General features: G+C 51.0%; 1 protein-coding gene across 1 annotated transcript; it reads right to left on the bottom strand.

Moving 5' to 3' along the window:
* Positions 1-909: 909 nt before the first annotated feature.
* Positions 910-1734, bottom strand: LOC144493147 (uncharacterized protein C21orf140 homolog). Its single transcript, XM_078212047.1, has one exon. The coding sequence runs from the start codon at positions 1732-1734 to the stop codon at positions 910-912; it is 825 nt and encodes a 274-aa protein (XP_078068173.1).
* Positions 1735-11863: the final 10129 nt, after the last annotated feature.

Raw genomic sequence — 11863 nt, 5'->3', positions numbered from 1 at the left:
AATATCTGAACAGTAACTATTTACAGATATACAAGTGTTACTCAGTCTAAGCCATGGGCTTTCTCCTTTTAGACTCCTAGTCATGTGATTCTTTCTCACACAATCATGTGGGCGATACTGTTTCTCCAGTCCCACACATTTCATTTCTTAACACCCTAATACTACAGTTCCAAATCCACTAGCTGCAGACCTAAAGGCAAGTATCGATGTCAGTCACATTATTAATGATGGTGATAGAAATATTCCTCAATGACCTTCAAATAATGCTATTAAGTCATTAATAATCACCTGGAAGTGTCAGTCATAGCCCCAGTCACGCAATCTGAAGGAAAAGAAACCTCTCTGACAATATTGCATTGGAACATCAGTTCAGATGATAAACTGAATTTTCTGTTGGGGGTCTTAAATCCATTAAACATTGGCTCAAGCTGGTGTATTCCATTTCTAAGTTAAGGTGCAGGGTAAAAGGAGAAAGGGCCAGTGAAGACAATTTGGAGACACAAGTGAGAGCTCTTCACCAGAGTGGAGGCTTTGAGTGATGGGGGGTTAGGCATTCAACACTGCTGAGCTTAATCAGACCTTGTTGATTTAAAACAAAAGTATGGGGTTGAAAGGATCAACTTCTGAATGCAAGAATGCAGTGGGCTGCAGGAAGGTAGAAAATTAATTGGTTAAAAAGATCCTGTCTCACAAAAAATGAATTTTTCAGTTAAGTAGCCCTGTCATGTCCCCAGTAATTAGTGCTGGCTTGAATTCCACCTTCAGTCGATCGTGAGATGCAATAATATTTCTCAATTATAAAAATGACAAAAGTGCTTTTCATAAAGTCTTTCCAAAATGGTTAAAAAATAATAGCTCCAAATGTTCTATTTACATTTTATTTGCAGCTCTCAAATGATAGACATTTAACTAAGGTTGGCTGTGAAGATAACGATTTTCCCACTTCTTGACTCGACTAAAAGATGTTTTCCATTTATGTGGAGTCACTCCTTCAATGCCATTTTCAATCAGAGCCTTTAAGTCGATGCACTGGTAGTCATGTATTTTTGGAAATGATGTGACAGTAAAGTCTTTCCTATTATTGATTATAGCCCATTTGAGTGAAGACCATGCCGATTCTAAAGGACTGAGATGAGGGTAACTGGGAGGCAAGTACAAAAGCTCATGGCCGTAATATCTAGCAATTTTAGGACAGCAAGAAACATTAGTCATTTGGATGGTTGATGAAGATTGTAAAAGAGCATTCCGGATGACCTCGGGTTTCTGTGCTGGAATCTCTGATGGTTCATTAGTAGGATTATGGTGCCCCAATCCTGAAGAAGCAACCCAATCTTTTGGTTTAATCACCACTGTGCATTTTCCGTAGGACGTCCTGAGCACCTGACATAATCCTTTGAAAACCTCTTCTTTAACTCCTATAGTGTCTGGAGATGTCCATAGTTCTTGTGACTGGTAGAAGACCCTGTATTGCCATGGAACCCATCCTCTGACTCCTCCAGCATGCATCAGTGTCAATCCTTCTAATGGGGATTTGGATTTGGCTACACTGTAGGAGATGTCACCCGTCATCAGATTTTCAGAAATATGAGTTTCACCCAAATAAACACTGTAAAGTCCATCATTCTGAAAATTCCTCAGTGTCTTCAAGTATTGCAAACATTGGTATCTTCTTGTGTTACGAATTTCATTTGAGTATATCTTAGATCTTAGAAGTAATTTAATGAAAATTTGCATATTGTTCCATGCAGGATAGCTCACATGACTACTAATTGAGAAAGAAAACTCCAATAACACAATGATGGGTGGGGTTCATTATACATGACATTGCAGTGGATGGGAGGGATTGCTCATGACAACATAATGCATGCGTTGACATATGCATGACATCGCAATGGATGATAGTGACTGTATATGACATTGCAATGAGAGCAAAAAATCAGTTGTATCCAGAGGCTGTTTGATCCACCTCTTGGATTCCCATTGCCTGATGTCTAGGAATAAACTCTGACCCATCCTCTCACCAGAGATGTGCAATGTAAAGAAAGGAAGAAAAGTAGAAAAAGAAAGGCAAATAATAAAGTAATTGGATTCCATAGTAGCACTACAGTAGCTAGGTTGGTCTTTTTATATTCTATGTTATTCAACACAAAGACACCAATTATATGATAAGGATTTGGTGGGGGTGGGGTGGTGGTGGGGGGGGGGGGGAGGGGGGGGGGCGGTGAGGGGTGGGCGGTGTGGATACTATTAATACCTGCTGGCTGCCTGTTTGTCACATGAAAAATGGTGAACAGCAGTTGAAAGTCTGTTGGAACCAATTTGTCTGCCTCGAAGGTACAGAAAAGAGAGGGTACAGAAAAGAGAGGGTACAGAAAAGGTTCACCAGGATATTGCCTGATATGGAGGGCATTAGCTATGAGGAGAGGTTGGAGAAATTTGGTTTGTTCTCACTGGAACAACGGAGGTTGAGGAGCGACCCGATAGAAGTCTACAAGATTATGAGGGGCATGGACAGAGTGGATAGTCAGAAGCTTTTTCCCTGGTTGGAAGAGTCAATTATTAGGGGGCACAAGTTTAAGGTGCGAGGGGCAAGATTTAAAGGAGATGTACGAGGCAAGTTTTTTTATACAGAGGGTGGTGGGTGCCTGGAACTCGCTGCCTAGGGAGGTAGTGGGAGCAGATACGATAATGACTTTTAAGGGGCATCTTGACAAATACATGAATAGGATGGGAATAGAGGGATATGGTCCCTGGAAGGGTAGGGGGTTTTAGTTCAGTCAGGCAGCATGGTCAGTGCAGGCTTGGAGGGCCGAAAGGCCCAAACCTGTGTAATTTTCTTTGTTCAAATCAACTTCAGGCCGGCCTTTAAATGGCACTCCAAATAGGCTGGAGATTGTTTAGATATGCAAACTGGAGATCTACATCTGCTGTGGGTCTTTGCAGTTCTCAAAGCACAATGAGCAGATCATGTTCTTGCATATTAGTCTAATTTTTCCAAGCATTGAGCAGTGTTATGATGATTCAACAATCTGAAAAGGACTCCCGTAATCCTTATCGGGTCCTAGTGCACTCAGCTCACTCCCAGCTGAAGGATGTGCACAAAGCCCTTGCAAATTGCACTGCTGCAGCCTCTCAACTTTGCAAGGAGCTGTGATTGTGGGGAGTATGTGGCTGGGGGAATTGGAGGGGGGGGGGGTGGGGTGGGGAGTTGCTGTGACTGTTCATTTGTTAGGGGCAAGCAGTGTTCCTTAACCTCTACATGTGTTCCTCTCCATCTCCCCCCCCCACTTCAGAGTGATGAGATGGCTTTTGCGATGCAACCGATTGATCTTGCTGTTCTTTTGGTTGCTGCTGGAGCTGAGGAGGAGGAGCTAGAGGAAGAATTGTGGCCACAGGAGGCCCAGGCCTTGCCACTTGCAGGAGTAGAGGGAGATGACCACCAGAGGCAAGAGGTGGCTGCCATTCACCCAGAGGGGGACTGGGGGTACAGGAGAAGGAGGGAGCAGAGACCTCGGCAGTTCCGTGCACGAGTGTTATTTGAACAGATGTTGGACACCGTGTGCCGCTGAAGTCTCCGCCTCCAAAAGGAGACAGTGCAACACCTGTGCCACCTGTTGCAGGACCTGGCACTTAGAGGCGGGGGCGGGGGGGGGGGGGAGGGGGGGGCACCCACTCTCGGTGGCTGTCAAATTCTCAGCCGCTCTGAACTTTTATGCAATTGGCTTCCAGACCCCTGGCGGAGATGTCTGTGGCATCTCCCAATCAGCTGTGCACACCTGTGTGAAGTGGGTCACAGAAGCCCTGTATGCCCGGGCTGGGCAGGACATCAAATTTAACCTGGACCAGGCCCATCAGGAAGCCCGGGCTGCAGGGTTCGCAGCCATTGCGGGGATGCCTAACTTACAGGGGGCCATTGACTGCACACACGTCACCCTCAAGGCCCCCCTACAGAATTCGTGGAGATTCATCAACAGAAAGGGGTTCCAGTCCCCGAATGTTCAATTTGTGTGCGACTATAATATGAACATTATTCATGTCTGCGCGAGACACCCAGGCAACGTGCACAACAGCTTCATTGTCAGGAGCTCGGACATCCCGGAGACATTTGAGGAGGAGCCCAGGCTGCGGGGGTGGCGCGTGGGTGATATGGGTTACCCGCTTCGGACATGGCTGATGATGCCTGTGCGGAGGCCTGTGACTGAGGTGGAGACCTGCTATAATGAGGCCCATGGAGCCACCCACGCGAAAGGTGCATTGGGCTCCTCAAAATGTGATTCTGGTGCCTGGACCATTCTGATGGGGCCCTCCAATACAGCCCTGTGATCTCTTCCTGCTTAGTGGTCGTGTGCTGTGCCTTGCACAGTCTGGCTCTACAGAGAGCTGACATATTGGAGGAGGAGGACAACATGGAGGCTGACCAGCCGGGCGTCACTGGGGAGGATGACCAGCAGAAAGAGGAGGAGGAAGAAGAGGAAGAGCAGGCCGAGGAACACCAACCAGGCGCCGGAGGGCCGGCAGCTCAAATGAGGCATGCAAGGGCGGCAAGGGAGGCCCTGATCATCAGGTGGTTCACTCGCTAGAGGTTTGTATCTGTGGATTCCATCACCCCCCCACAAAAAATTCCTTCTTCTGCAACAATGTCATACCAGAGTGGTGAGCCTGGGTACTCTGTGTTAGTAAGTTTTTTGGCAGGCAGGAGGGTGGTGACCACTCACTAAGCACCATTATGATGATTCCCTGGTGCAAACTAGTCTGACTCTGATGCACATCAATTTAGACATGAGGCTCGAAGCTCAGTAAATGAAGGCTTTTATTTACAATTAATGAAGCTATCAGAACTTATGTACACTATCCCAGACTGAAGGGGTCCCGGCCAGAGCAGGGACTCTTATACCTCTCCCAGGAGACGGAGCCCGACTGGGATGTGCCACAACACTATCATACAAAGGTGTAACAACTCCACCCTAACCCAACAGCAACAATAGTACAATCCAACAGTAACATATGTACATCCTTGTAGTCCTGGCCAGCCCCTGGCTCAGCACTATCCAGTGGGAACCAACGATGGTTCACCACATTCACCCCTCCTTTGAAAACAAAGGCCGGCGGGGTACAAAAACCAGAATAAAATGTCAGCAGTCTATAAGTTCAGACGGTCAGGGGGACCGCACCGTCGTTGTGACCTCCTCAATACCGGTGGTGACACTGGAGTAGGCACTTGCGGTGGCGTTCTCCCCAAAACGGCGTCCCGCTGTTCTTCCACGGACTCACAGGCCGGTTGACCTGAGATGACGGTAGTCCAGGGGATCCTGACACGTCCTGCGGTGGCGACCATCTTCTGGGCTCAGGCAAGCTGTACCTGGGAGTAAAATGGTTAAGCAATGGTCCCGATGCTGCCCGCGCCGTGTCCAGGGAAGAAATGAGAGATAATGGGTTTGTTACTGGGGGTATGGGAGCGACAGGGGTTGCTACGTCCCCTGCTGGCGCCAGGTCTTGGATCGAGACCGTGTCCTCTCGCCCGTCAGGGTATGCCACATAGGCATACTGAGGGTTGGCGTGGAGGAGATGGACCTGTTCGACCAAGGGGTCGGACTTGTGGGCCCTTACATGTCGCCGCAGGAGGACGGGTCCTGGGTACGTCAACCAAGACGGTAAAGATATCCCCGAGGAAGACTTCCGAGGGAATGAGAACATCCTCTCGTGGGGAGTAGCATTGGTTGCCGTACACAGGAGGGAGCGAATAGAGTGGAGCGCATCAGGGAGCACCTCTTGCCAACGGGAGACTGGAAGACCTTTGGACTTCAACGCCAGTAAGACAGGCTTCCAGACTGTAGCATTCTCTTGTTCCACCTGTCCATTACCCCTAGGGTTGTAACTCGTGGTCCTACTAGAGGCAATCCCGTATGAGAGCAGGAATTGCCTCAAGTCATTGCTCATAAACGACGAGCCCCTGTCGCTATGGATGTAGCTGGGGTACCCGAACAGGGTAAAAAGATCACGGAATGCCTTGATCACCGTGGCAGCGGATGTATCCGAGCAGGGAACAACAAAAGGGAACCGGGAGTACTCATCGATGACGTTTAGAAAGTACACGTTCCGATCTGTTGAGGGAAGGGGGCCCTTAAAATCAACACTCAGTCTCTCGAAGGGACGAGTGGCCTTGACCAAATGTGCCCGGTCAGGTCGGTAAAAGTGCGGTTTGCATTCCGCGCAAATCCGACAGCTCCTTGTTACCGACCTGACGTCCTCCACCGAGTAAGGCAGGTTGCAGGCTTTTACAAAGTGGTAGAGCCGAGTGACCCCAGGATGGCACAGATCATTATGGAGGGCGTTCAAACGATCCTCCTGAATACTAGCACATGTTCCACGCGAGAGGGCATCCGAGGGCTCATTGAGTTTCCCTGGACGATACATGATATCGTAGTTATAGGTGGAGAGTTCAATTCTCCACCGCAAGATCTTGTCATTTTTGATCTTGCCCCTCTGCGTGTTGTTAAACATGAACGCCACGGACCGCTGGTCCGTGATCAGGGTGAACCGTTTTCCCGCCAAGTAATGGCGCCAGTGTCTGACGGCCTCCACAATGGCCTGGGCCTCCTTTTCCACCGCTGAATGCCGAATTTCGGGGCCTTGGAGGGTGCGGGAAAAAAATGCGACGGGCCTGCCCGCCTGGTTAAGTGTGGCGGCCAGGGCGAAATCAGATGCATCACTCTCCACCTGAAAGGGGATGGACTCGTCTACCGCGTGCATCGTAGCTTTCGCGATGTCGTCTTTCAATTTCTTGAAGGCCAATCAGGCCTCTGGCATTAGGGGAAAAGTCGTGGACTTAATAAGCGGACGGGCTTTGTCCGCGTAGTTGGGAACCCACTGCGCATAATAAGAGAAGAAGCCTAGGCATCTTCTCAGTGCTTTTGCACTAGCAGGCAAGGGAAGTTCAGCAAGGGGGCGCATACGGTCTGGATCAGGGCCAATGACCCCGTTTTCCACCACGTATCCTAGGATGGCTAAACGGCGCGTACGAAACACACACTTCTCCCTGTTGTAGGTCAAGTTCAGGCGAGATGCAGTGCGTAAGATGTTCTGGAGGTTTGTGTCGTGGTCCTGCTGGTCATGGCCGCAGATGGTGACATTATCCAGGTACAGGAAGGTAGCCCGCAGCCTGTTCTGGTCCACCATTCGGTCCATAGCATGCTGGAAGACCGAGACCCCATTGGTGACACCAAAGGGAACCCTAAGAAAATGATACAAGCAACCATCCGCCTCAAAAGCCGTGTATTGTCGGTCCTCTGGGCGAATGGGGAGTTGGTGGTAGGCGGACTTGAGGTCTATGGTGGAGAACACCCGGTACTGCGCAATCTGATTGACCATATCAGATATGCGCGGGAGAGGATACGCATCCAGCTGCGTATATCGGTTAATGGTCTGACTGTAGTCAATGACCATCCGGGGTTTGTTCCCGCTCTTGACCACCACAACCTGTGCTCTCCACGGACTAACACTGGGGTGTATGATCCCTTCTTTGAGGAGCCGCTGAACCTCAGATCTAATGAAGATCCGATCCTCAGTGCTGTAACGCCTACTTTTAGTAGCGATGGGCTTGCAGCCTGGTACCAGATTCTGAAACAAGGAGGGAGTGGTGATCTTTAATGTCGAGAGGTTGCAGGCGGGGCGCGTTGGGCAATTTGGAGGCTGCTGCAGCTTTCCCACTGCCAGTGAAGGGAGTGGCCCGCCGTACTGTAGGATTACACTCCTCAAGTGGACCATGAAGTTTAGTCCGAGAAGTATTGGCACGCAAAGATACGGCAACACAAGGAGCTTGAAGCGCTCGTAAACTGTGCCCTGTACTTTCAAGGTTACCACGCAACTCCCTAGCACAGCAACAGACCGGGACCTTGATGCCATAGAGATTGTCTGTTTGGCAGGTTGAATCTGGAGTCCACACCTCTTTACAGTGTCTGGGTGGATAAATCTCTCAGTGCTCCCGCTGTCAAACAGACAATAAAGCACATGATTGTTTACCTGGATATTCATCATTGAACGATCGAGTCTATGAGGCTTGGCCTGGTCCAGGATGATCGACGCCACCGTTGGTTTATGAATGCCACTGCAGGCAGCTGAAATCGATGCGGAGGACCCCTGCTGGTCGTTCGTGGTCAGTGTCGACCAACATGGCTGCCCCCATGAATCGCACATGGGTGAGGGCGCCAAACTCCGCGACCCCTGGTGGTCATACTCCTCCGACTCCGTCGACCGTAATGGCGTCGTCCTGGCCTCGCACGTGGACGAACCCCGCGACGACTTCGACGATGATGATGATCCAAGCTCCGAAGAATCGCAGGCCGCACTGCCGTTCCTGGGTTTCGATCGGCAGACTTTTGCATAATGCCCTTTTTTACCGCATGCGGTGCACAATACCGCTTTAGCGGGACACTTTTGCCGGGTATGTTTTGCTCCTCCACAGAAGTAGCACCGCGGGCCGCATGGGGCTGCAGCCGTCGTCTGGCCCGAATGGGAGCACGCCATTACGCAGCATTTCGAACCCGAGGGGCGAGGAGGGATTTGCGACTGCTCCTGCCATGTTGTCTCCACGTGGTCCTCTGGATATAAGACTAAGCTCTTTGAAGCCGACTCGAGCATCTCTGCTAACTCGATGGCCTGGGTAAGATTAAGGTTACCCTTTTCCAACAGTTTAAATCGAATGTACGACGATCCGACCCCGGCCACAAACGCATCTCGGGCGAGGTCGTACATGCTCTGCTCAGCCGACACAGCTTTGCAGTCACAGCCCTTGGCTAGCTGTAAGAGCTCATTGGCATAGTCCTCCATCGTTTCGCCAGACTGCCGTCGTCGAGTGGCTAGGAGGTAACGAGCGTGTATCTCGTTAGGTGGTTTTGTATAGCGCTTCTTTAGAAGCTCGAGGGCCTTAGGGTAATTAGTGGCCGCACGGATCGCGAAGTAGACTGTGTCGCTTACCCTCGCATGGAGGACCCGGAGTCTGTCATCATCTGTAGTGACCACTGCGGAGGCTGCCAGGTAATCTTCGAAACACTTCAGCCAGTGGTCGAAGGTGTTAGAAGCGCCCACCGCACGTGGATCTAGCGTCAGACGTTCTGGCTTGAGAACCTGCTCCATACTCTCTCTTCTTTTTTTTCTCCGTCGAGAGTTTATTAATAGTAAATAAAATTGATGCACATCAATTTAGACACGAGGCTCGAAGCTCAGTAAATGAAGGCTTTTATTTACAATTAATGAAGCTATCAGAACTTATGTACACTATCCCAGACTGAAGGGGTCCCGGCCAGAGCAGGGACTCTTATACCTCTCCCAGGAGGCGGAGCCCGACTGGGATGTGCCACAACACTATCATACAAAGGTGTAACAACTCCACCCTAACCCAACAGCAACAATAGTACAATCCAACAGTAACCTATGTACATCCTTGTAGTCCTGGCCAGCCCCTGGCTCAGCACTATCCAGTGGGAACCAACGATGGTTCACCACAGACTCCTACCTGAGCTCCGCATGCACATTGGCACCTGAGCCCATGTCTGTGCAGTGGGTAAGGGATCTGAAACCCCCATAAGGGCCCTGGGGCGGGTGGGAATCATTCGTGAGTCTGGGAAACCAATGTCTTCCTTTTCTCAGTGACACAGCATTGAGGGGCCTCCCCAACTGACATCAACATGAAGCATCCCTCCGGCGATCATCAGTGGAAGAGGATTCCTATTTGAGACAAATCTGAGACAAATTAGTCAGAGGTAGGTGGTGAAAAAACATTTAATTTCAATAGAGGTGTTTAAATAAAATGTTCTAACATAAAAACTTGTGAACAGAGAACATTAAGGAGCTTAAATATCTTTCTAACTAGCGCAGCCCTTCGCCCGTGCCATCTCAGTGGAGCTACAACTTCCTAACCTTACGTGGCCTACCACTATGTTTCAGTGACTCCCCAGAATGTACATTGGAGGTGGAGGAGACCAGTTGCCTACCTCGCCCCATTGCCTGTGATGCATGAGGCGGGCATCCTCTGGAGGCCCTGGACCTTGAGGGCCCTGGCCTGCTTCTAGGTGTTTAAAATGTTTCCATGACACCTTCTTCATCCTGCTGCCCCTGAGATGCCCCGGTGTCAGAAAGCGGGGAGTCAGAAGGTGTAGCCACAGCCACCTGGCTGGATGGCCCCGGCATGGGCTCAAACCCTTCCTCCTTGCTTGAGGTTCCTGTGGGCCCCTGGGTTACTCCATGGGATGGCAGTGCTTCTGCAGTGAGCTCCAGAAGCTGTGGCGTCACCTGGCACTGCCAGTCCTGGAGGACCACCTGCGTCCTACCCACGATGGTCGAGCCCTCTGCGATGGCCACTTGAGTCGGGGGCCACCTCTCAATGCCCGCAGCAAGTACTCTCTAAGACTGGGCCATGCTCTGCAACCCCTCAGCCATGACCCTCTGCAACTGGGCTTCGTTCTCAAGAGCTGCTGCCACAGCCCGCAGTGTCTCAACGCTGTCCCGCTGGGTCTCCTGCAACCTCTTGAGCCTCTCAGCCATGGGCCGCAGAACCTCGGGAAGCCTATTCAGTCCCTCAGCTGTGACCTGCTGTGACTCAGCCATGGCCCTCTGGGACTCTGCTGTGGTCTGCTGTACGCAGCCATCACTTGGAGCCTGCCACTCATGATGAGGATCTCCTGCCCTAGGCTTTCCACTGCAGACGCCACCCTTGCAGTGTTGGCCTGGGAAGCACGCAAGTCAGGCAATAGATGGTCCACCTGAAAGCTTTGGGACTCCTCCCAACAGCCTCGCAGTTGGTCCAGTGTGGCCGTCAGCCCCTCCTGCATTCCCTGGCTCTGTTGCTGCATCTCCAGCGGCTGAGGGAGAAGTGATCTCAGACGCCCAGCATGTAGCCTGGGGCCAGCTGAGTCCTTGCCTCCGACAGGCCCTCGTGTAGCAGAGGCCTCGGACATTCCCTCCTCCACCCAATGTACATTATCAGATGTGTCACGCTCACCAGAGAGTGACCCAGAAGCCTCAACACTAACTGGACCCACCGATGTGTTGGTATCTGGGATGGTGAGTTGTGAGGTGGAAGCTCTCGGAGGTCCCTTCACCCATATCCTCAGAGGACTCGTCTGAGTTGTCTGGACCAGGAGCTGCAGTACAGGCCTCGAGTCCAGAAGGCCCCGGGGCATCCAGATCTGTCCCTGCAACACAGGACACAAGGTTAAGTGCAAGGGAGGGAGAGGAATCCGGGATGCCAAAAAAGTGATTCACATTTCTCCATTGAACATAGAACAAAGCACCAAGAAAATTACATCATAGGAACAGGTCCATTGGCCCTCTAAGCCTGTAGCGACCAGGCTGTCCATCTGATTTGTAAACCCCTACCCTTCCGGGGACCATATGCCTCTATTCCCATCCCATTCACATAGCTGTAAAGATGTCTCTTAAAAGTCACCATCGTATCTGCGTCCGCGACCTCCCCCCGACAGCGTGTTCGAAGCACCCACTACCCTCTCTGTGCAAGTAATCAGCATTCATACATCTCCTTTAAACCTTGCCCCTCGCACCCGAAACTTGTGCCCCCGAGAAGTTGCCTCAAAGTGAGTTTAGGAATGACAGGTGCTCACGTCTTGATGGCAGCCCGACCATGCTGTCGCTGACAGCCTGCATCTCCCCTTCTCTTGAGAGCTCCAGCACCCGCTCTTCAAAGCGGGTGAGGACCCGAAGCTCTGGCTCACCACCCCCTGTTTCACCCTCTTATGGGTGTTATGGGCAGTCTTCTCCTGAGGAGACAGAAGGAGCCATGAAAGAAATGATGGCGTGACTCCTGCAGAGTATCAGGTGGTGGCTCTTAGAGGGCAAGCGCAGTGGGGCT

Source organism: Mustelus asterias, chromosome 4 (genome assembly GCF_964213995.1).
Source record: "Mustelus asterias chromosome 4, sMusAst1.hap1.1, whole genome shotgun sequence".
Lineage (NCBI taxonomy): Eukaryota > Metazoa > Chordata > Chondrichthyes > Carcharhiniformes > Triakidae > Mustelus > Mustelus asterias.
This window is presented reverse-complemented; position numbering and strand designations above follow the sequence as displayed.

What these genes read in the sequence shown, in the direction of transcription:
- LOC144493147 (XM_078212047.1), bottom strand. Translation starts at nt 1,734, where the DNA reads ATGCAAATTTTCATTAAATTACTTCTAAGATCTAAGATATACTCAAAT.